Source organism: Polypterus senegalus, chromosome 1 (genome assembly GCF_016835505.1).
Source record: "Polypterus senegalus isolate Bchr_013 chromosome 1, ASM1683550v1, whole genome shotgun sequence".
Lineage (NCBI taxonomy): Eukaryota > Metazoa > Chordata > Cladistia > Polypteriformes > Polypteridae > Polypterus > Polypterus senegalus.
This window is the reverse complement of record NC_053154.1, coordinates 332,253,699-332,279,886: the sequence shown is the minus strand read 5'-3', so window position 1 is coordinate 332,279,886 and position 26,188 is coordinate 332,253,699. Positions and strand designations below refer to the sequence as shown.

General features: G+C 41.2%; 1 protein-coding gene across 5 annotated transcripts in view; it reads right to left on the bottom strand.

Moving 5' to 3' along the window:
* abcc8 (ATP-binding cassette, sub-family C (CFTR/MRP), member 8) overlaps positions 1–26,188 on the bottom strand; it is a 280,773-nt gene that overhangs the window by 8,928 nt on the left and 245,657 nt on the right. For all 5 annotated transcript variants that reach the window (XM_039738520.1, XM_039738527.1, XM_039738535.1 and 2 more), the window contains 8 exons: positions 11,595–11,761; positions 11,171–11,240; positions 10,906–11,063; positions 10,591–10,683; positions 7,568–7,670; positions 7,071–7,184; positions 1,877–1,997; positions 1,638–1,768 (listed from right to left, as the gene is read on the bottom strand). In XM_039738520.1, coding sequence (XP_039594454.1) covers positions 1,638–1,768; positions 1,877–1,997; positions 7,071–7,184; positions 7,568–7,670; positions 10,591–10,683; positions 10,906–11,063; positions 11,171–11,240; positions 11,595–11,761 — 957 coding nt within the window. The remainder of the gene's footprint in view (positions 1–1,637; positions 1,769–1,876; positions 1,998–7,070; positions 7,185–7,567; positions 7,671–10,590; positions 10,684–10,905; positions 11,064–11,170; positions 11,241–11,594; positions 11,762–26,188) is intronic.

The window sequence follows — 26,188 nt, the reverse complement described above, 5'->3', positions numbered from 1 at the left end:
AATTCTGCAAAGATGAGTGGGCCAAAATTCCTCCAGAGCACTGTAAAAGACTCATTGCAAGTTATCGCAAACGCTTGATTGCAGTTATTGCTGCTAAGGGTGGCCCAACCAATTATTAGGTTCAGGGGGCAATTACTTTTTCACACAGGGCCATGTAGGTTTGGATTTTTTTTCTCCCTAAATAATAAAAACCATCATTTAAAAACTGCATTTTGTGTTTACTTGTGTTATATTTGACTAATGGTTAAATGTGTTTGATGATCAGAAACATTGTGTGTGACAAACATGCAAAAGAATAAGAAATCAGGAAGGGGGCAAATAGTTTTTCACACCACTGTACATCTGAAATAACAGGGATAGAATTTAATATCAGAACAGTAAAATGTCCTGCAAACAAACGGCACAAGAAGCAAGAATTCAACGAGGCTTGGACACCCACAAGCCAGTGCACATAAGAATTACAGAAAACCATAGGGACAGTAATTGTGTGTGACAGGCAAGGGACACATCGAGTCTCAGGAATCAGCATTACGGCACTGGAAAACTCTACTAATCCAGGATTTATTCATTTTTATGAATATCAGTCTGTCCACTGTAGACAGTTGGGTCTTATTGCACGTGGCCACCTCGCCTGCAGCACTGAAAGCCCACCCAGGCCCACAAAGCCTGTAATGCAAGGGAACAGTGGTATACACTTGGGGGCTGTCCATTCCAACATTGGCTGCTACAGCTCTGTGATGTCACACTGGCCTTGCAAAGCATCATGGGGCACCGGGAAAATAAAGTTTGCCTAAGCTGACTGCTCAGCCAATTTTCTGGGAAAACTCTGGTGAATAACATCACCAGGAAACCCAGCAAATTTGCTGTGAAAAGGGCTTTGACACATTTCACCAGCTAACACTATGTATACCTGCAGTTCTTCGTGGAAACTCACTTTAGGAAGAGCCAGTAGGATGAATGTGTGTCAAAAAGCTCACAGCCTCTCTTCAAGCACTAGATGCGCTTGGCACTGCTGCACGAATTCTGTGATTCTTCATAAGGAGGGAATCTGCTGGGCTGCAGATATGTAGCAGATGTAGCAGATGACACCCGATGTGTGAGTAGTCATCTTCCCACATGGTATGTTCACATAATCATGTGACTCGATCCACTGTCACACTCTAGGTTTGATTTGCTTGGCTTGGCTGATGCTTTTATCCAAAGTGACTTATAAAGGAGGTTAACATAATCAAGTAAACATCAGTCACGAGAACTGTTTGTGAAGAAGTGTGACAGGACAAGGTGTCAAAATTGATCATCTCAAGTGAAAAGTGCAAACAAAATGCCAGCTAATTACACTTTCTTGGTTGGGACCTACTAGCTAATATCATTTAATATCATTATCACCAAAGAAGAGGGTCTTCAAAAGCTTTTCAAACTCATTGAGGGAATCAGGGTTTCAAACTGAGGCAGGCAGCATGTTCCACCAAGAAATGGATTGAGATTTGAAGGTGGTCTTCCCCTCTTGTTTATCATGATGCTGTAGAGTGGCAACATGTTGCATGTTGATTGGACATGTAGGTAACAATTACCTTGGACTCTGTAAACATGACACGACTACCACTACTCAAGGCTGTCAGCTGGTATAACCTACCTACCTTTTGTCCTGGAAAGATGTGGGCATTGACATGCTTAAGAACAGGCTTCAGGGTGCTGTCATATCTCACACTCAGATTCTGGATCTGAATTTCTCCTTGCTGAGGCCAGGTGGCTGGAATCTGTGAGGGAGCTGAGGGGGAAGAAGTCGTCATTAGTACATTGCCCTCGTACCACTGAAATGGCTGCTTTTTGATCCTCTGAATTCTGACTGTAATGACATCACAGCTGCAGTACTCACATAGAAGGCCTTCATAGTTTTCTGGTTCAATCTTAAGGAGGGAGTTAATCCTCCTAACTGCTCCGAGTTGAACCTCCATATCTGCGAGATTACGTACCATCCAGTTCAAATAGTTGGACACCTGCATAGAACATTTTGACAGGTGAGGTGTGAGGCAGTAGGAGGTAGAAGCAGCTATGACTGACCTTGGAATGATCTACATTTCAATTACTATTCGTAAGAGTGTCACAAAGCCACCCCTTTGACAAAAGTATTGGAATGGCAAGGCCAATTCGTTCGTTTTTACTCTACGCATTTGGGTTTGAAATCAAAAGATGAGCATGAGCTGAGAGTTCAAAATTTCAGCATTTATTCCCTGGTATTAACATTTAGATGTGTGAAACATGATAGAAGATACCTTTTGTAGCAGACCACCTAATTTTCTAGGTAAGCAAAAATATAGGAATAAAGTGTCTTACGGTAAAGTTAATAACACTTAAGATCTGGTTGCAAATCCCCTGCTGGCAATAACTGCCTGTGGCTCACTGGTGTTTTGTAGCAGAACACCCAATGTTTTATTCAAGAAAAAGTGCGTTTCTTGTTAGATTGATTGCTTAACCAATAAACAGCCCTGAATGTGAATTCTTGGTTTTAGTGTTGGGTTTCAGGTGTGAGGACTGCATTTGCTATTAAAAGAGGCCAGGTCTGTGTCTATGGGAGAGAAATAAGCTACTCTGAAGCTAAGGAAAGAGGGAAAATCAATCCAAGACATAGCACAACACTGGGCACAGCCATTAAAACAATCTGGAATAGTCTGGAAAAGAAAGAAACCACTGGTGTACTTAGCAATGGACATCAAATAGATTGGGGCAAGGGAAACAACAACAGCTGATGACAGAAAGTTTGTGGAGAAAAACCCAAACACAACAGTCAGTAACATCACCAGCAACATCCACAGAGCAGGGGTGAAGGTGTCACAATCCACCGTATGAAGAATACGTCCAGAGCAGAAACACAAGATGAGAAGCTACACCACAAGATGCAAAGAACTCATCAGAAGTAAGAATCACAAAGCCAGATTTGAATTTGTAAAAAAAACGTACAGAGAGGAACCCCAGATGTTTTGAAATAAAGTTTTATGGACTGATACGACCAAGGTTAAACCCTACCAAAGTGATGGAATGACCAAAATGTGGGCGAAGACAGCATCTGCTCCTGATCCAACACATACAAAGCACGACGGAGGCCGTGTCAGTGCTTGAGCTTGCATGGCTGCTTTTGGGAAAGGCTTGGTAATCTTTATTGATCACACAATTCATGATGAAAGCAGGAGAATTAATTCAGAAGTCTACAGAAATGTTGTGTCTGCCAATTTACAGAGGAGTGCATCCAAACTAATCAAGAGGAACTTCATTATGAATGATCCCGAATACACTGCCGACTCTACAAAGGTGTAGCGGTTGCCACATCAGTGTTGTCTTTGGTGTCGTCATCTCCACATATTGTTTGAATATGTTTGGCGACCACAAAGTGGAGGTAAGTTCTGCACCTTTATGGGAGAAGATGTAATGCTGACTAGCCAGTATAAAGGGCAGGATGTTAGTTTGAAAGAAAGATTAAGTCCAGAAAAGTCCATCAATTGCAGGAAGAAAGAAGCTTTTTGTCCAGAGGAAATACTAAATACCAGGATGGAGGACCATTTTGCACCACCTACAGGCAGATACCTGTTGTGTCGTGGCAAGTGTACAAGTGCTGGTGTGAATAAAACATATTTTTAATCAGGGAAGCTTCTCCATCTTCCATATGCCTTTGAACTGAGCTTCATCTACTTTTGGATTAAAGTTACAGATTGTTGGGATTAACATTTTGTGGAGTTCTGTTGCATTGTTTATGTTATTTTGAGCGTGTCTTGTGTTTGCGAATTGTACACACATGCACTTTTATTACATTTTGTAGTTTGATTTTACTATATTATCACAGCTTTTAACTACCAAGCATATGTGTGGTGTCTTGTTATTGTCAGGGAAAGGAGATTCAGGGTAGCAGTTTGTAAGGCTTCATGATCTTAAGAAATAGTCAGCAGTGATCAGCTGGTGAGGGGATCAGCAGAAATGACTTCATTACGGGGAAAAAGTGGAAGGTTTTAGGCCGACCAAGTCAATCACCAGACCTGAGCCCAATTGAGCCTGAAGAAGAGACTTAAGGGAAAAAAACAAAACAAACAACATCTGTGAGAGGCAGGCAGGAAAAGCAGGACAAAAAAAAAGAAACCAACCATTTGGAGATACTGAAGAGTCACAGGCTTGATGGAGTTACTGCAAGCAAGGGATTTGCAGCCAAATATTAAGTGTTGATTACTTTAATTTAAGAATATCTGTTCCTATACTTTTATTCTTCTTTCGGCTGCTCCCGTTAGGGTTCACCACAACGGATCATCTTCTTCCATATCTTTCTGTCCTCTGCATCTTGTCACACCCGTCACCTGCATGTCCTCTCTCACCACATCCATAAACCTTCTCTTAGGCCTTCCTCTTTCCCTCTTACCCAGCAGCTCTGTCATTAGCATCCTTCTCCCAATATACCCAGCATCTCTCCTCTGCACATGTGCAAACCAACGCCTCTCTGACTTTGTCTCCCACCCGTCCAACCTGAGCTGACCCTCTAATGTCTTCATTTCTAATCCTGTTCATCCTCATCACACCCAATGCAAATCTTAGCATCTTTAACTCTGCCACCTCCAGCTCTGTTTCCTGTGCCACCGTCTCCAGCTCATATAACACAGCTGGTCTCACTACCGTCCTGTAGACCCTCCCTTTCACTCTTGCTGATACCCGTCTGTCACAAATCACTCCTGACACTCTTCTCCATCCTGTCTTCACTCTCTTCTTCACTTTTCTTCCACACTCCCCATCACTCTGTACTGTTGATCCCAAGTATTTAAACTCCTCCACCTTCATCAACTCTACTCCCCTCATCCTCACCATTCCACTGACCTCCCTCTCATTCACACACATGTATTCTGTCTTGGTGGTCCTACTGACCTTCATTCCTCTCCTCTCATATCTCCACTACTCCAGGGTCTCCTCAACCTGCTCCCTACAATCGCTACAGATCACAATGTCAACAGCAGACATCACAGTCCACAGGGACTCCTGTCTAATCTCGTCTGTCAACCCGTTCATCACCATTGCAAATAAGAAAGGGCTCAGAGTCTGTTCCTATACTTTTGCTCACCTAAAATACTGGGGTTGCTGTCTTCTGTATTGCTGAACATCTTGTTTCTCAAACAGTGGGTTCCAACCCAAATGTGGGTCATATGACACCCGTGATGGGTCATCAGATAAAAAAAGTAAATCAGCCATCACTTTTATGTTTTAAAAGGAGGCCACTGACTGCAGATTTCAGTTTTACACACCGTCAGAGGGGATATTTTCCTCCTGCATCCTGGGGAATTGAAACAACTGTCACAAGTCCAGTTATGAGCAGATACAAACCTGTTATACACTGCACTGCATGTTTCATTAGAAAAGCCAAAGGGCATGGACAAATTCCTCAAATGCCCCATAGCTTCACCAACTCCAAACTCTTCCAATTTTGTAATCGACCTCACAAGATTCATCCCAAAAACCTGAACCAAGCAGGAATGTTAAAGGAATGCACATCCTAGATTTTCTAAGGTATAGAGTTACTTATTACCTTGAAGCATGGTGTGGTGACCAAAGGTGTCATATACAGTGTGGCACAGGGCGTTCACTCTGCAAAGCATTTACGACTTTGGGCATAACTGGGAAGGCAAAGAGACTCATTAGACTTGCAACGGAAGCCACAGAGAAAGACACTAAGTGGCTTTGGATCAGGAGGGCGCATCTATGGGAGAATCCTGCTGGGACACAAGTCTGATCAACCTTGGTGCAGCTGCCTGGGAGAAAATGTCTGATGTTGAAAGACCCGAAACACCCAATGACCCCAGGTTACATCCCTGATGAAGCGTCACAGCGTGTCCAAGAGATGCACCTTTCATCAAATGAGAGCATGAAGCCTTTAACTATAAAGGCATCTGGGGACAAAGTGCACTGCTTACAGAAGTAAATCATTCGACTTTTTAAAATGAAAAAATGAAAGTCTGAAGGCTTCACAAAAACATTGTAACCAGCAGGCACTCAGGGCATCATCTCGTTGTACAACAAATGATAAATATAGGAATGCACCCACAATTGGAGAGCTTCTCTCCTTGAATTGAAGTGTAGATGTGTTCACTGAAATTCTACGATAAACTAAAATACACGCCTGTATGCACTCTACACCTACCCCTGTAGGGGTGAAAGTCAGGCAAGCCCAGTTTACCCATTAAAACATAAACGGACACTAAATTTGATTCAGTATTAAATACCCATGTGTCAAGTTATTTATTATCTATTATGTACACCCTACTTAAATATTGAATATGTCTTTGCCTAGTTGCGGCTGGGTGGTCTCGTGCCCTGGAACCCCTGCAGATTTTGTTTTTTTTTCTCCAGCTGTCTGTTTTCTTTTTTTGTTTTTTTCTGTCCTCCCTGGCCATCGGACTTTACTTTTATTCCATGTAAACTAGTATTGCCTAATTTTATTTTTATTTTTTTTCTTTCTTCATCCTGTAAAGCACTTTGAGCTACATCATTTGCATGAAAACGTGTGATACAAATAAATGTAGTCAAAAGTAGATAAAACTTGATCTCAAGGCCAAAAAGTCTGAGAACCACTAGTTTAACACCAGTGACTAGTTGTCAATGCCAAGAAAATAAAAGCTGAAACTCTGAACTCTCGTCTTCACACTCATTTTTTTTTGGTCTCAAACCCAAATGTCTTCAATGTTCAGCAAAAACAAATGAATTGGCCTTGCTGTTCAAATACTTTCAGAGGGGACTAATATGTGGAATGGCAGTAATCAAATGATAACTGTCTTAAAAAGTTGGACGTGTCTCAATCCTCCATCATATCCTATAATACATATAACACATCATATCCAATGGAACACAATGCAGTTGTGCAACATTAAAGAGAACAACACTCCTGATTTCAAAACCATAAACTTCAGCACCAAAGTATGGTGGACAGCACCTTCTCATCACCACCCACCCCTCCTGTTCATTTCTGGAGGTGACATGTGGCCATTGTAAAGCTTGACTGGCTCCCTGCATCCAGAGCAAGTGTGAAATAAAACCATTAACAACTGTACCATGAGAGCGTAGGTCAGGCCCAAACCAACAAGGCCAGAGGAGAGATGGTTGTAAAGAGAGTTGGTGATGGAGGCCACAGCTGCGATAAGTACTACACAGGCACCGATGTACTCCTGCAGAGAGACACATCAATTGAGGAGTTACTCCACAACTTTTAACAAAAATCACAAATCATCAAAATCTTCTCAGAGCATCAACATCTGCATGTTCAAGAGGGACAGACTACTAATGAATTTACTAATGAAAAATAAAAAACTGTGTGAAGGGCTTCAGACAAATGTCATTACTAAACTGGCTCTGTTACCCTGCCAATTAAAATACAATCATGTCTTAAATAAAAAATATCCATCTTCTAGCTGATGGGTCTAGAACACTCTATAGGTGACACACTGCAGATTGTATGTGATGCTTTATCTTTTTTGTGTTTTAGTTAAATTCCCCAGCACTGCAATGCATTCAACATGCAGGGAGTCAAATGAGAGTCTCAGTCGTTTACCATGCGGACCTCCAGCCAGCGGTTTGCAGCGGTCAGAAAGAGGGAGGCGATGTTGTTGGTGTCTGTGTAATCCAACAGCCTTTGTCTGAACTTGTCCTCGTACCTGCAGAAGATCAGAGGAAGTCAGAGATAAAGCTTTCACAATGCTGTGTTGTAACGGCTGACCCCTTACCCAGCCGGCACCTACACTTCCAAGGCCTGTGGCCTGGATAAATTACTGAGGCTAAAATATGAATACCAAGCTGTACCTCTAACAAATACAATTTTCCCCACAATTGACGGTTTAAACATAAGCACACAAAAGCAGATATGTAAAAATAAGTGGATAAATATATTAAATGAAACAATAACAAAAAATGCAACTATCACATGTAGAAAATAAATAAATAAATATATATATATATATATATAGATAGATAGATAGATAGATAGATAGATAGATAGATGTGAAAGGCGCTATATACTAGATAGATAGATAGATAGATAGATAGATAGATAGATAGATAGATAGATAGATAGATAGATAGATAGATGTGAAAGGCACTATATAATAGATAGATAGATAGATAGATAGATAGATAGATAGATAGATAGATAGATAGATAGATATGTATAAACCACCACCAAAGCAACAACACGACAACACCATATATACAATAACATACCCTCCCTTGTCCCAGTAACATATAACAAAAGCAAAACACAAATAACAGTAAATGAATACGGAAAATGTCAATGATAGTGAACTTCAGTCCGAGTATACAACTGTCCTGAATACGGATGACTGGTCAACAGATAAGTGATGTGGTTGAATTTCCCGGAACGACCTCTACCGTGAATCCTCGGCGTGTGGTGGATAATGTAGTCCAACCCGGGGTCTCTGGCGATGATTGAATTGAAATAAGTCCGGCGGAATGAAAAACAAACTGGTATCAAAAGCGAGATGTGGAAAACAGCAGGTAAAGTTGGTTCGTTGTCGTGAAAATGTAATTTCCGTCTTTCTCCTTCTTTTTCCCTCTGTTCCCTCCTGATTGTTTATATAGTAATGAGCCGGCTGTAACTGATTGATTGTAAACAGGAGCTTTCCATCTTGGGGCTACGGTGTCTTTCCATCATCCGTCCCCCCTGTATTTACGGGGACGACATTCACTGACGCACACATTATAAACAGCAAACGGGACGATGGGAACAAAACGCACTCAGTACAAACATCGAAAATACTATTACTATGTAGCCCCGCTACAGTGTATATTATTAAGAAAAAAATTATAACTACAAGAATTAGATGCACATTAACTAAAAAGAACATTCTGGAGGTTCCTTACTCTATGGCATAAGTGAAAGGCACTATAGGAAATTATCAATGAATAACATGAATTTCATTTCTCCATCCATTATCACAAGACAGGCTTCAATTATCATATAAAGTGTGGCAGCTGTGGAAACAAACGTCCACTCAGGATCTATGGGGTCTCAAAGTCAGTTTATGGAGCATCATTTTCAAATACAAAATGTCTAAATCGGCTATGAAAACACGGCGCATGTGCAAAACACTTAAAAAAGCAAAAGGAACCTGCAGCCCTTGAGGAACTACAGGCTGAGGCACCTGCCAACAAAAGCTCAGGGCACCCACAATGAAATGGGGGCATCGCACTCGGCTCACCAGGGGAGTCAGAAACTTAAGATGCGAGGCGATGAGTGGTGGTCTTTGCAGGTAGCAGTCGATACCCATTGTGGGGTGGGGAGGAGTCCAATGTAACGTGTAAATTATTCTGTTTTAGTTATGTTTTTGAATATTTTTATTGTGTTCCTAAGAATCGCTTATATTTTTGTGATCAATTTTTAAACAATACATGTACACACGAAATCTGAAGGCAAGTCACTTAAAGGAACACTCCACCCAAAATTGATATTTTTTTGACATGTTACTTACCCCATCTACTTTGTAGTGGTGGCTGAGACACATTGTTAATCTCACGCTTTCTTGGAGAAAGAGATTCTCATGAATAAGATCAATGGGTGACCACTGTACATGATACAGTATACAGTATACATATTTTTATGTAGGTATCTAACATCTACTGTGTAATGGGTAGTGGATGAAGCTAAACTCCTAATCCCCAGACACTCAGGTCTCCATTTACTTGTCACTCCCCATGCTGGCCTGTCAGGTAACATGCAGTGCCACTTAGATGAGTTTATTACAGCGATCAAGGAATTCCTTTGGTTATCCCACCTCTTGTGCTATCACACTGCCTCAAAAGAATGTCACAGAATATCAGAAATGAATTACCCGCAGATTACAAGTGAAGAAAAAAAATGCCAAAAAAACAGAAGAGTGGAAATAGAACTTTTAGCTCAGAAGCTATAACTTTGAAGAAATCTGTCCAGTAAACACCAAAGCACCCAATGTACCACCTCACCTCTCCTATTGCCAGTGAATGTGAATTTAACGAAAGCAAACATCACTCAGTCTTGACAGAAAAACAACATGCTGAAATGGTACTATGAATGCAGTCTGCCTATGTACATGATGAAAAGGCAAATATTTGTTTCCCTCATTGCAAATCCATTCAAGCTGAGATTAAGAGGACAGTGGAACCAGCACTGGTAAAGCCAATTGCAAGATGGACAGCAGAGAACCAAAATGGCGCGTACAGGACAAACACATAAGGTGGCGATGATGGGAAATGCATAAAGGACTTGTCATTACCACCCTTATAAATAAAGTAAAAACACAAATTTCGCCCAGCATAGTAGCCTACATACTGAGAGTTGTGTCCACCAGAGGGAGACAAACAGCAGCAGCCACAAAGAAGTCCCCCCAACCTCAACAGTCTCAGGTTCAGCAAGACACAGGATATATGGCTATACATAACCTCTGATCCGACCTGCCCCTGCCATGACAGAAACATCAGCAGCTCTGTGGACACCTCTGAAGAACAATTCCTGTTATGTCTAAAATGATGAAAATGCTTACCAGGAACACATAATTGCAGATATAATTCCATAGAATAGTCTACCTGAAAGCACGGATTGTTGTGAGTCCTTCCACAGTTTCTGAAAAGTGAGACAGTAAGGGCAGCTGAGTGCTGTCATCCAATTGCTGAAGGTCCCTAAAGCAAAATAAAAAGAAAGAAGTTCCATGAAAGGATTAAGCAGAGAGGAAAATGTAACCACAGCTGTGTCTGTGAACACATAACACATGGAGGATAACATTGGCCTGTGGCAGCCTGGTGCATGGCTTGCTTAAAAAGACGCCCATCCACTGAGTCAAGCTACAGTTTCACGGACATCTCACTGGGACTTCTATTCCTGCACTTATGCTACTTCTTTACCTGGATGCCATCCTGAAGTACTTCTGGATGAAGTAGCAGGCCACCGTCAACGGAAGCAGAGAGATAAGAAAGACAGGAGTGACATAGGAGATGACAGCTAGCGCCGAGACGCAAAGCAGGGTGGAACGGCTGAGACACTCCAGAGTGGCAGGGATGTGCTGTAAAGAAACAGAAATAAGGAATATTGCATGGGAATGGCAAGCTCAGCTACTCAAGGAGCTCAAGGAGTCACTTGTGTTCGGCAGCCTCTGCTTCTCCTTTTTACCTGGTCAATGGTGTTGGTGTCAACTGAAAATCTGTTCAGGATATTCCCAAGGGGTGTAGTCTCAAAAAGCCTATAAGAAAAAAAGCAGTCGGCATTAGACAAAGCACCATTACAGTGGCTCACCTTTGATGCAAACATCAGGCTAAATGGAATTCTGGGAAGAACAGCAGACCAGTGCCAGACAACAGTGGACCCTCAAAAGGCTAAATACTACTGGGGGCCAGGTGGTGTTTAGTGAGCTTGGCAGAAATTAAGTTTTATACTCCAAATGGGTCTTTAGTATAGTGTTGTGGGGAAGTTGCATGTATGCAGATGGACTTTAGCTCAGCTACTTCATTCATTAAGATCAACGATACAGAAGCTACTTGAGGAGATGGACATATATAAACAGCTGAAAGATGTGACCCTTGAGCTGTTACCATACCTCATCGGTGCCAGGATGATCCTCTTCAACAAGTTATGGTGTAGCTCTTTAGCAACCTTTAGGCCTGTCCACTCCACAGCCACAGAAGTCACAAGGCACAGGATGATCCCAAGGCAGCAGAGGATGCTGAACACCATGGAGTAGGATGAGTGGTCAAACCTGCAGTCCTAAAAGCATGAGGGACATTAGATTGGCAATAAGTTCACTGAAGTGCAGCCCTGCAGTGCTTTATCTTTGTGATAGTGAAGAATGTGTGGATGGCGACACTGAAGTCCTGCAATTTCAAATCAAGAATGAAACAAACAAAAAGCGTCTTCTTTTCAAGTCTTTTAAAATCTGGCTCATTGGAACTAGGCACAACTGTGACAAGGAGAAGAAAGGGGAGACCCCCTCCACTCCCCAAACAGGAGGGGCCACTGTAGACTGCTAATGTGTATAATGACTGGCCCCAAATGGCCTTCACTTCTTCTCCTAACCCTCCTATCAAACTGTAGCTGAGTTGTTTCCAGGTTCTCCTACTTGAAGTCTGAGTTCTAAAGGTATCTTCCGCATTGATACTAAGGTTTCCCCCATACATATTGCCTCACCAGTATGTAACACCTGATCTCAAAATGCCACCACAGACACACTTCGTACAGATGTTAACACTTAGGAGTGGCCACTTGAATTCAATCTTGCCGCTATCATATAGTGTTAATTGGTACAGCTAGTTTCTCCTCTGCCACCTGGTTGGTCCAGGGGTAACTTCCCGGACTGGAAAAACAACCAACTACAGTCAAGAACAAGTATCCATGGAATGCAACTGATCACTTGCATAACCCTAAGCTCTGCTTAGGTTGGGGGATAGGACTCTGATCACTTACAAAGCACAAGGACTAAAGGTGTCAAGTCAAAGACATTTTCAGCATGGCCATGGTCAACGTCCACACCTTGGCGAACGCTGACGTAGAAGACCAACTACTAACTGGATGCAAATGTTTCAACATCAACATCGTTGCCATATAAGAACACAGGCAAGTTTTCCATTAAACCCAAATTGGTAGCATTAAACAAGAGTGGACTCAACCGATGATGACGGTGATGAGTTCATAGTGTCAACTTGGTTCAACGGACTATTGGTTCGCGTCTTTCCTTCATTTAGTTTTCTTGGCTGTTCCCAGCTACAGTGAAGTGTAATAAGTGGGTTTTGGCATGTCACGTTCCTGATTTGTAAAGGTTTAGAATTACTCCTTTCACATTTCTGCATTTTCAAGCTTAGCTCTTGACACCACAATTTTCTAAACTTTTCGCCTTATCTCTAAGTTGTCTTTTATAGCTAAAATTGTAGAAAAGGCTGCCTTTTCTCAGTTTCTATCTTTTTAAAAAAGACATATTTTCATCAAATTTCAGTTGGTTTCAGAACTCATCACAGTAGGGAATCTGCTTTATTGAGGGTAACTGATGACCTGTTGCTTGTTTAGTTTACTTGACACAAGTGCTGCTGCTGATATGCTTGACCATACAATTCTGCTAAATTCTTTGGAGCATTTACTAGACATTCAGGGCACAGCTCTAGCCGGGTTCCAGTCTTATTTTAATGACAGACCTCCTCCTCCTTCTCCTCCATTACTAACTCCTGTGGACTTCCCCAACCATCCTTTCTGGCCCTGACACCCATTGTGCCATACATGCTTCCTCTGGGATCGGTTATTCAACATCATAACATTGCTTTGCATTGCTATGCTGATGACACACAATTGTATCGACCTGTGAAGCCAACTGATAAGGGTTCAATAACCAATCTGCTTAGCTTTATCAGGAATGTTAAATGCTGGATGACTAATAATTTTCTCTAGTTAGATGAGAATAAGACAGTGCTGCTGTTATTTGGCCCTTCTGTATCTACTAGTTGTCTTGCAAATAACGTTAGATCTGTTTCCCTCCATATTAAAACACATGTAAGAAAATTTTGGTTGACTTTTGATTCTATCCTCCGTTTTGATGGATTAATTCAGTGGTCAAAGGTAGTTTCTACCATCTAAGAAATTTAACAAAATTCAAGCAATTTGTAATCAGCGAAAGACCTGAGTCATCATGTAGAAATGGTGCATACGCACAGAAAATATTGCATACGCCCGTTTCCTCGCACACTTTGAGATGTATAAAAACTAAACTTGCAGTAAAGCCACGCATATTTTCACGGTAGCCCCCTTGCTTGTGTACGCATGTTTCAGCTCAGTTTTGCAAACTGGTGGCACCCAGCGTCAAAGCTGTACTACTGTTTCTGTGTCATTTAGTTTTCTTTTTCATATTCATGAATGATGCGGGATTTATCAAATATACCGAAATTAATTGCATATCATTTACAAATTGAATTCACTTGATTGCAATCATTCTGTAACAATATAATGGTGCATGGAATGGCCAAACTATTCCAACCACCATAGCTGCTTTAGCGTTGTTACTCTCAGTGCAGCACTCAGAGTATTTTAACCCACTGCATCCGAGTGTGGAATCACAGCTGTAAAATTGGAAAGCTCTATGGCGGGCTGTGTCGAGAGCGCAGAGGATTATTGGGATACAGCTTATAGTTCTGCATTTGAATTTCTCCCATCCAGAAAACGCTTCAGAGCCTTTCCTGCATGAACCTCGAGGGTCAGAAACAGTTTCATCCCAAGAGCTATTAACGCACTCAATCAGTCCATTAGGTGCTCCTGGTAGAACTGTTTTTACTTAAGAGTTACAATTACCTCACTGTAAACTTGCACTACGGCTGTAATATTGCACAACCTGCGCCACATTATGAACCATTTGCAGTATTTGCCCTATATGTACATGAATATTGTACTTATGCTTTCATATTGTATATTTTTCATTTTTTTATCATATTATTATTATTATTATGTTGCCATTGTCTTTTAACCAAGCACTGAACGGAAGGTGATATTTTTTATTGATTTGCATATTAAAATATATAAAATTCCTGTCAAATTTTATGTACGTTGGGATTTGTAAAGGGGAAGTGTGTGGAACTTGGAGTTCACACAGATTTATGGATCTGTATTTTTTTGTGCATATGTACATATCCACTTTTGTCCGTACGCCAAGTTTTAGTGTGAATTCTACGCACGCCGTTATACGTGAGTCACTAGGTGACTGCTGTCCATGTCTTTGTCTCTTATAGGTTGGATTGCAGTGACTCTCTGCACCTTGCAGTCAATCAGGCCTCTATATCTCATCTTCTGCTATTCAAAAAGCAAAAGCCAGGTTTTTAACAGGGTCTTGAAAGAGGGAACATATTACCCCCATCTTGGTGTCTCTCCACTGCTTGCCTGTTCGGTTCAGGATGAAGTTTAAAGTACTCCTTAAAAGCACTAAATAATTTGGCTCCTTTATACACAATTGAAGTGTTTAAATCTATGAAGGGGATTAGCCCAGTGGATCAACACTTAAATGACTTTAAATTGAGTTCACCAGAAACACTGGGGACACAGTTGGAAACTTGTTAAGGGTACATTTCACAAAACATTAGGACATTTTCTTTACAGAGAACCACGGACACATAGAAGAAGTGACCAACTAGTGTGGTGGACAGTAAGACTTTAGGGAGCTTCAAACCTCCATTTAATGTTATTTTGGAAGAATTAAGTGGATAAGACTGAAGAGCTTTGTTGGACTGTATGGCCTGTTCTTGTCCAGATTTTTGTTTTAATATTTCACATCTCCTAACCCAGCATTCCTCTTCTACGTTATTTAGATCATCCTCAAAAGCTTCTACTGTCAGTGCCTCATTCTCAGGTCATACGGAGAGGTGCTCAGGGTTTTGTAGAGGCTGCCCATAAATTTGTTACCTGGGCCTCCATGGCCCTGACGTTTAAGACCTGTCTAAAGGTTATCTTTTTTTTCTCTGGCTTTTGGAGATTTAGAATAATGTCTTTGGTTTTGGCATCATTTTGGAAGTGTTTATGATTTCATGCTTCAGGTTTTAGAGTTTTTGTTTAATGCCCTTGATTTTGTACTGCATGCTTTATACTGCAGCTTTTATTCTGTTTACTCTGCACAGCACTTTGCTGTAGCTGTTTGCTGTTGTAAAATGTGCTTTATAAATAAACTGGAATTTGAATTTAGCTCCCCCTCCATGGTGCCAAAATGTATGTCACAAAGGTTTATGCTTAAAGGATAAATTCTGTATTTTCCAAGTTGAAGTTATTTCTTCATAATCATGGTATTTACTTGCCACATTTAATTGTGCTCTAAAGTGAAGTGTTTTAAATAGTAAAGTGTTTTGTCTGTTTTAGCAGCTTATACAGTAGAACCCCATGTCTATACCTGACAAAAAGGCCTTAAAGCTTACCAAATGTGTCCACTTTGAAGTAGCAAAGTTTCAAGTTAAGAAAACATGCCATCTGCATTTACGAGGCATTCTTGTGATAAGAAACTAGAAATATTCACTTTATCACAGACTCTTGGTCTGATTTTCTCGATGTAAGGATGTGTTTCCTGCTTGCCTGTGTGCGTGCAGCAGCAGTGAAGTTATGGTAATGCAGTGGCAAAACCGTGGGCCTCGAAGCCAAAAGTATGGCGAGTGCAAGCATACTGAAAATAGAAAATAGGAGTTTCCTTGTACTTTGTACACAACAATATAGAACCTGGCACTGGGAGGCAGGAATGTTAAAACATTGGGACTGGACTTACTAAACTTGAACTTGTCTAAACTCAGGTTAACCGCCATTCTAAAATGGCTCCTGTCTGTGTGTGCATGTTTGCTTTGTGACAGATTGGCACCCTTTCCAGGAAATGTTCCTGCCTTGCATCCACTGCTTGCTGGGATAGGCTCCAGCTGGACTGCGACTCTTCCCTGTGTAAGTGGGTTAGAAAGGTGGGTGGATATATGAAGAGCTTAAAGTGAGGACATACGCACCAATATGCTGTACTGGCTTTCTCCTGTTCAAAGTACCAGATGTATGTCTGTCATGTCTGTTCAGTTCTTGTCACTTCACCGCCTGCTACGTGACTCTAATATTCTCTCTCACTGAAGCACACACATGCTTTATCAATCCAGACAGAGCAGGCAGCGCCTTCCTATTGTGAAAGAATATATGCAGACATAAGTGTGAATTTTTTCTGTTATTATTGTCTAGCTGTCTGCAAGGGAACGGCAGAGTAAGACAAGCTGGCAATTTGAAGAAGACATAAGGCTCATAGACAGTCTCCTTTTAAAATGGCTGAATCTTAGAACAATGGTTTGCTTGTATCCTTCTTAAAAGGACATGAATACATTGTTTTGCAATAGATGTGCAATCTCAAGATGTACAGCAAAACTTGAGAACTTGACATATTTGGTAAGTTTTAAGGCGTTTCTATCATGAATGGAAGTGGTGCTCCATACAGCCCTATTGTAAGCTGAAAGTATTTTTAAAAGTTCAATTTAGAATACATTTCTGCATGTTAAATTAATACAGTATATATCATGTGCATTTTCTTCCATATACTGATTTTTGAATCTAATAACTTTCCCTTTGGACTATGATAATGAAATGATGTCCTTTCGGTATTCACTTGTTTCTGGCTCTCTTCCAGCCTTCAGATAGATTGTCTTGTCCTTCCTCTCCAATATGCTTAAGGCTTTCAAACTTGTTTGCTTGATATTGTTACGTTTATTGTTTGATTATTTACTGTTTCAAGACACACCCTTTTAGACGTGTTAGTCCCTGTTTTGTAAGAAAAAGGATCAAAGTATAATTTTTCCATTTTGGCAGACAACCCTAACCCTAATTTGTGGGCTTCTCTTGGGCTAGCATGGGCTGAATTCTAAGAATACACCCATAAAATTCCATAAGCTGGCAACTTTCTCCTGTCTAAAGAGTGAAGCACTTGTTTCATGCCCACTGATAATAAATACAAAATCTTCTTTTTAACTGTGAAAAGTGGATCTTTGGGAATGTCTTCTTGGAGGGCCTCTCTGGACTGGGACAACAATCCACCTGAAGCTAAGCATGTTTTGGCCTGATGATTACTTGGATAGAAGACAAACCAGAAAACCTTGACTTTTTGCTGGAAGAGATGATAGTGAGGCCAGCAAGGCTTATTTATTTAATCCCAAAGCCCCAGCGCAGTGACAGGGACATCGTGCTGCAAAACTTGGTGCTGTCCTTTGGATTAGATGTAAAACTGAGCTTCTGACTGCTGAGGTCATAAAAGAGCATCATTTTAAAAGACTAGTGTGTTCCCTGATGTCCTGGCAAAATTGAACAACATGGTCTGGTTATCCCTGCTGACTGGAAAACGGGACTTGTCATCCTTATCTGGTAAGGGAAGGGGGATCGCCTGGACTGCAGCAACTACACGGGGATCACACTGCTCTGGGTGCCGGGTAAGGTCCTTGCTAGGGTCGACCTCAATAGGATCCGTGATCACTTGCTCACCTACCAGCGACCGGAACAGTCTGGTTTTACTCCTAAAAAGTGTACCATCGACCACATCCTAGCACTGAGGGTTCTCATGGAGCGCAAATGCGAATATTTGCAGAGTTTCTTTGCAGGCTTTGTTGATTTTCGCAAAACGTTCGACTCAGTTGATCGAGCTGCCCTGTGGGACATCCTGTGGGTTCGCGGGATCCCCTCGAGGTTGCTGGATATCATGGCCAGCCTGTACACTGATACCGTGAGTGCTGTGCAGAGTGGAGGCAGAACCTCTGCGTTTTTCCCAGTTGATTCTGGGGTTCATCAGCGGTGTGTTCTGCTCCTACTCTGTTTAATGCTGGCATGGACTGGGTGTTGGGCAAGGTCGTGGGGTCCAGCGGCTAGGAGGCATCTGTTGGTGAAGAAAGATTCACAGATCTTGAGTCAATGGAGTCTCTGATCGGGGCGCTCGAGAGACTGAGCGAGGAGCCTGAGTGTCTGGGCTTGCGAGTGTCCTGGATAAAATCCAAGATCCAGGCCTTTAATGACCTCTTGGGCACAGCCATCAGAAGTGTGTCTGTTTGCAGAGAGAGTGACGACCTTGTCGAGAGGTTTACTTACTTTGGCAGTGACATTCATGTCTCGGTGACTCTTCCTATGAAGTCAGTAGACGGATTGGGAGAGCATGGGGGTCATGAGGTCACTGGAAAGTGGTGTGTGACACTCTCGATATCAGTGCAAAAGGATGAAGGTCCAAGTCTTTAGAGTCCTGGTGCTTCCTGTCTTGCTATATGGTTGCAAGACATGGATGCCATCCAGTGACCTGAGACGAAGGCTGGACTTCTTCATGTGTGTCTCTCCGGAAAATTCTTGGGTACCGTTAGTTTGACTTTGTGTTGCTCATGGACTCCCAAATGAGGCACATTACCTGAATTGTGAGGGAGCATCAGTTACGGCACTACAGCCATGTGGCACGTTTCCCCGAGGGTGATCCGGCTCGTAAGATCCTCATTGTTGGGGACCCAAGTGGCTGGATCAGGCCAAGGGGTCGCCCACGTAACACCTGGTTGTGGCAGATAGAGGGTTAATTTCCGGAGGGTGGGACTGGACCGCGTGTCTGACTGGGGGGATCCCGAGTTGTTTCGTCGTGTAGTGGGTGCAGCAACACGCTGTACCAGTGCATGCTCCCCAACTTGACTTGGTCTGGTTATTCAAGCCCCCTAATCTATCTTTTTTTAAATTTTATTAAAATCAAATAACATTCCATATAAGCAAGTTTTACAAAATTAGGTTTGAAACAAATCAAGAGAGAAAGAGACCTAGGCCAACAGAATAAAACTTTACTAGTAGGAAAAATAAGTAAATAAATAATAAATAAAATAAATACAATAAAAAAAGGGAGGATAATCTGCTTCCTCAATTTAAATGCTTATTCTAAAATGTTATTGATTAGATCCTTCCCTGTGGTGAGCTGGCGGCCTGTCCGGGGTTTGTTTACTGCCTTGCGCCCTGTGTTGGCTGGGATTGGCTCCATCAGACCCCCGTGACCCTGTAGTTAGGATATAGTGGGTTGGATAATGGATGGATGGATAGATCCTTCCAGGTTCTGAAGAACTTTTGAACAGATCCTCTAAGTGAGAATTTGATTTTTTCCAGTTTCATATAGTATATACGTAACATCGGTTACTCACTGACTTAATAGAGGTGAATTAGGATTCTTCCAGTTGAGGAAGATAAAAGCTATGTGCCAATAGTGAAATAATGGCCATTACAGTTTGTTTGTCCTTCTCCACTTTAAGCCCCTCTGTGAGCTCACCAGACACAGCTGTTAGTGGGTTAGGAGGGATTGTGACCCCAAGGCTGTCTGATAGGCAGTTCAAGATTTTGGTCCAAAATGATGTTCATTTGGTGAACGTTCAAAACATGTGGCCCAATGAGACTGGGCCTCGATTGCAATGTTCACAGGTTAGGTTTTGCCCTGGACAATTTTAAACGAGACAGATGTACTCGATATATAATGTTAAGTTGAATAATTGCATGCTTTGCGCATATGAAGCCCGAGTGAATTCTGTGCATGGCTGCCATCCACTCCTTTTCTGAGATGTTGAGTAAGAGATCCTTTTCCCAATGCACTCTGGGATCTATGAAAGGGAGGGATTTTAAAATGTTTTTATATATTACAGAAATGCTGTCTGACTCCTCAAGACTGATCAATATTTTTTCCGGAACAGAGATTGGTGGGAGGCGAGGAAAATTGCGCAGGTTTTGTGTAGCAAAGTTTCTAATTTGGAGGTAGTAAAAAAAATGTGATGCTGGAAAGTTAAATTTGGAGTGTAATTGTTCGTAGGATGTGAAGATGTTGTCTATGTGCAGGTCTTGAAGTGATTTAATCCAGAATGTTTTCCAAACATTAAAAACTGTGTACATTTGAGAGGGTGGGAAAAGGTGCTTATCATGCAGCGGTGCCACAGATAAAAGCTTCTCTGTCTTGAAGTTCTTCCTGCATTGGTTCCATATTCGGAGTGAATGAAGCACAACTGGCTTGTTAATATATTGGTGATAACTTGTACTTATTGGGGTACAAAGCAAGAAATATAAAGAAGTGCTGCAGTACTGTATTTCTATTATGGACTAAGCCTGTGTATGTTCATTTGTTTGTGTCAATGTCCACATTTTCATAGCTTGTATATAATCGAACTATCTCTCTCCCCTTCACCACCTAATAGCTAATGTGTGGTGAGCATGTTGGTGTAAAATGTTTGCTGTCGCAGGTGGATGCTGCACATTGCTGTTGGTTGAAGTGGCCCCCCATTACCTAAGTAAAACACTTTGAGCAGTTACAAAAGTTTTATATTTTATTATAATTATGATGGATGATGCCCACTACATGACCCTCCATAGGCAACAATGGTGAATGAACCTGTGGCCATGCACTTCACTTTACAAATCCTTAGACACTAATGCTGTGATGGTACCTGCCAGGATATAGTAAAGTTTATAAAGCAGTTTATTCAGACACAGAGAGGGAACAGACATATTAAAGTGGGAGTAGAAATGCTCTCATGGGGGTGATGCCCCCAAATGGAAACAACAAAGGCCCCCAACTTTCCCTGTGCACCCAGCAACACAAAAGGGGATGGCTGTGCTCTGCAAACTTTGACTGAAAGTGGCACGCAGGCTGGTACTTGATGACGGGCAGAGTAAACAACACAAGTAAAGACTGAAAGAAAACAAGTAATAAAGGCCATCTGTCCAGTCATGGCGCTGCTTGTCTTATCTCTGTGGAAGTGTAATAGTTGTGTACAAATACAAGGAAGTCCGGAAAACTGCTGGCTGGAGCACTCAGGAGAATCGGCGCTTGTGATTTACAAGTATGAAGCACCAAATCACTTGAGTGCAAGCAGAAAAAGTGAACAATGCAGAGGGTGACGCAATGTGAGGACTCATGACTGGGCAACACCTTTTAATTAGCGTTAGGACAGATCAACGCAGTACTATAAGCCAGGGCTCCTCAATTATATCCTGGGGGGCCGCAGTGGCTGCAGGTTTTCTTAATTTCTTAATTAGTAACCCGTTCATTTCCTACTAAAGCAGTGTGTTTTTTGAGATTTGGCTTTAGTTAACTCATTTGTTACGATTCAGCAGTCTTAATTGCCTATTTTAGTTTTAAACAGCAGCGCTGCGGTTTGAATCATTGCCTGTTTCCTTTATTAATAATCAGTACATAATGAGGTGCAAATGACAAGGGGACCAGCAGCTCTTCAGCTAATGTACTGCCATTTAAATGCATGTACATGAACCATGAAGTGTCTGTCTTCATCATTTTGTTACAATAAACGAGACAGAAGGGAAGGACCAAGAGGTACAAATCTGTTCTGGACCATAAAACATATGGATAACATTCTCAGAAAGTAAAAATTCTACAATGGGGTAAAGATTTATCTTGGAAGAATGAAGGCACTAACAAGCCATCTAAATTAATACCAAGTTTCAGTATCTGCTAGGCCCTGACTTCAAATTATGAGAATGAAAACCTGGAGCCACTGAGGCCCTCTAGGACTGTAATTGAGGACCCTTTCTGTAGAATAAAAATAGTAATAAAAAATCCATCCATCCATCCATTTTCCAACCCGCTGAATCCAACCACTGGGTCATGGGGGTCTGCTGGAGCCAATCCCAGCCAACACAGGGCACAAGGCAGGAACCAATCCTGGGCAGGGTGCCAGCCCACCACAGAATAATAATAAATCTTCTTATCTAATACGCTACCGTGGCTGTTTGTTTGTTTGTCCAGGATTTTAAATCACCTGTAGCTCGCAAACCCTTTCACCTATTGACTTGAAATTTGGTACACATACACTACGTGACGTCTACTATCCGCTTTCAGGGTGATTATTTTTATTACTCTTTTTATTTTTTATTTTATTTTATTGTAGAATCAACTCTCGGCAGCGCGCAGCAGGACGGCCATGTGGCACATGCGTATGGGTGCCGTTCTCATTCCCTACCACCTTTGCTAATCATTCTTGAGGCAGATTGAAGACTTAAGTGCCAGCTTAAGTGAAAAATTAAAGAAAACGTACTAAGTAATTGGAACACAAAAACTAACTAATCAGTTTTAATGCGAAAAGATGCCGACAAAAGAAGAGAAGCAGCTGGCCGCCAGGGTGGAGAAGAGAAGAGCTGCTCATGAAGGAACAAGCGCATCAACCTCTGAGCAAACGAATGCTGAACAGAGACAGAGAAAGAGTCTGAAAACTAGGAATACTCAGGTCAAGTGTATTCACTGCACGTTATCGTGCAGTACGCCGTTACTGGTAAATAAATAAAACCGATTACACCCAGGTGACTAGCTGTAAGGCGAGGAGCACAAACTCATTTCAGCAAACAGCCTGAAGAATGGCGCAGTCAGCCAGCGGGAGAGTGAAAAGCCATCAAAACCAGCAGCCAAGTGTCTGTGGCCACTTGAGTAGAGTTTTGAGGGTCAACTGTAGGATGATATTGGAGTTTGATGGGCGTGACAGTACGAGCAAATCAGGGGTAAAATACACAAGTAACCAGATTAAAAATAAGCTCAAGAATGCAACTAAAAAGCCTAAAATATGCAATTTGTTGCTCTAAATAAATACAACTTTTTCAAGCAGCTAGCACAGTTCAGATGAAGGCAAAGCATGTAGCATGACAAGCACACCCAACGCACATAAATAAAAAGCCTGCAGCAGCAACTTCAATTATCGTAATCCACAGCTCCAGGGACTCGCGTTCAATTTCCAGCTCGATCACTTTCTGTATGGCTTTGCAGATTTCCCTGAGCTCCCATGAATTTGCTTTCCACTTCTCTATTTCAAAGGAGTACATTTTATACTAACGGATGTTTGCCTGTATTGGTAAATGGTGAACTGGCTCACCATAGTGACATGGCCCTTACTTGTATAAAATATCAATTACAGAGCAAAAAATGCTGCATTGGTAAAAATGCAATCAAGTAGCAGCAATGAAATATTAACATTTCAAAACTGAGCTGAAGTATAACAAATACACGCGTAACGAACAGTAAAACATTAGACAGCCTGCAGGCATCAGGGGTTACCACCACTAATACATTAAGAAACGCTATAATCAATTTCACTGGATACCATTGTTCTGCCTTTAGTTGCAGTGTTTTTAAAGAACTGCCTTACAAAATAAAAAGCCACTGACACGATACTGACCTTAGTTAAGAATAATAATTAAGATATTGATGTTTTCATTATCGGGGACCCTAAAACACCGAGATACATCAAAAACTGGAGATTGACATTTCTGACAAATCTGAAGCTTTTGCTCATCCCCCATAGATGATAGGTTATGGTAGGGGAGGGCGAAAAGCAAAACTTGCAATGTTTTTCAATAAAAGTTAAGTTTCAATTAAAAGTTGACCAAAACAGCAAAAATTACGCTGCTCCACTAGTGCGGCTAATGCCAGTATAGCTGAGAGCTGTCAGCATTTTTTTTGTGTGTTGTTCACATGAAGCCAATGTCACATTATATGGTTGTGACATGACATATTATGTGACTTGTAGTGTTCTAGTCATGACACGACACATTATGTGACATCTAGACGCTGGGCATGTCAAACTTGCTGATCTTGTCTCCAAACCATCCTTCTATATAAAAGCGGTCGGGATTGTCCTTCCGTCCCGTGAGTGCCACGCCAATGCCGTCTCAAAAAACAAGGCCCGCTCATGCATTACTTATTGGTCCGGTGACGTCACAATCGAGGTGCTATGTTTACAAACAGTGCCAGCTGTCAGATCGTCGTTGAAGTTGTAAAGAAAGTTAATGGCGTTTTAGTTTTTGATATAAAGTTATTGCAGTTGTAAAGGTTATAAGTTCAGATGTCTGCGGTGCAGTGCAAGGTAATATTTTGATGTGTTTTGTTTATTTTAATGGAGAACAACTGCACCGCGTGCCGGGTAACATTGATAATGCTGCAAATGGAGGTTAGGGCATGTAAAATCACTTATATTTGTTGCTGGTTATGTAGGGTTTAAAATGGTTACAGGCGCAGTTCAGTCACTTCAGTGTGACATGTGCAGAAATGAGCTAGTCATGGATAAGTCTTAGAATTTTCACAGGAATATAATTACCTGCTTGACTCAGACAGGGGTGGTCTGAAATGGCCCTCAGATTTGTTGGTTGAATGCGTTACACAAATGTTTTTGATTTTCCAGTCAATTGTTACTAATGCTGAATATGAGTCAATTTTTTTATTGTTAAAAAATCAAAAATCTGCATTAATCTCACTGTTTAACGAACGCCTGAACAGATGTGGACTGCAAGTTGGTAATTGTGGTTCTGGGAAGAGTATCTGTGACTTACTGAAGTTGTCCATGTCTACAGTGGCCAACATCTGTTTAAATAAGTATTGCAAGCGCACTTTAGATGAACGTGGTACTTTTAAGGAAAAAGCTAACCTCAAACGTAAACTGGCTACATTGACAAAAAAGAGGTAACTTAATAAGCCAGTTATTTTGATATAACATTCTGCTTTCGTACAGATTAATATAAGCACATTTGTTAATTTTGCTTATTTTATGATGGTATGAACAAAATCATCGTTTATCATTAGTCATTTCAAAATAATGGCTGTTTGTATTTTATCTGGTGTTGCTTGTTATTTTTTAGATTTAACTGCATTAACAAAGTGTTAAATGTAGCTTTTCTTGTGATTATTAACGGGTAAATCTGCATTATTTTTCACGTTACTTCTGTTTAATCCAGGAATATGTGATTTCCTGAGATGCATGTAAATATTCATTTTTCTAATGGTGCCAACCACTCGTCGCTGTGATTTTCTATTTTTTTTTTCTTACTTTATCATAGTCATTTTCATATATGAACATTCAGTATTGCATTGTTTTATTCAATACAGTATTCAGTGTTACTTTTAGGTTAATCTCATGTTTAAGGCATTAATTGCATTAATGTTGACTTGCTGATATCTATATAATGGTCGCTGTTAAGTATGTCAAATATGTGATTTAAACGTTATGTGTGACGTTTTATATAAAAATAAATGAAATGCATAACGCAACTGACTTGCCTTTGTTATTTCACGCATTGCATTGATTAATTTTACACGGGAATAATTTATTTACACGCGTACAACGCGACAGGTTCTCTATATGCATCTGTTGCTGCTGTAGCACCTCGAATGTGACGTCACCACAGGCATGAGCGGGCCTTGTTTTTGAGACGGCATTGGCCACGCAGGCGCAGAGTTTCACACACGCCCTGTCCATTTTGCAATGCATGATGGGATTTGTAGTTTCGTTTGTCCAGGTAAAAGATGATTTCCTACTCCAGACTGTGCGATATCTTCTTCTTCTTTCTTACTATATAAAAGCGGTCGGGATTGTCCTTCCGTCCCGTGAGTGGAAAGCGTAGCGGTATTCCGCTTATCACAGACTTACTACTTGCAGCTTGCAACATGATGTGAGCAGAGTTCTGGTGCTCCCATCGTTTCCTTGCTTTTGTGCGCGATGCACTGGAAAAATAGACAAAATGATGTCTCTAGAAATAATTAATGTTGATGGAGTTCAAATGCCTCACCACGTAGTAAATATCAGGGGGGTTCAAAAGGGCGACCTCAATATAGAAAAAAAGTTTACATTTCATCACAAAAATAACAGAAACTACGAGTATTAAAGTAATACCGCTCAAATGCAATAT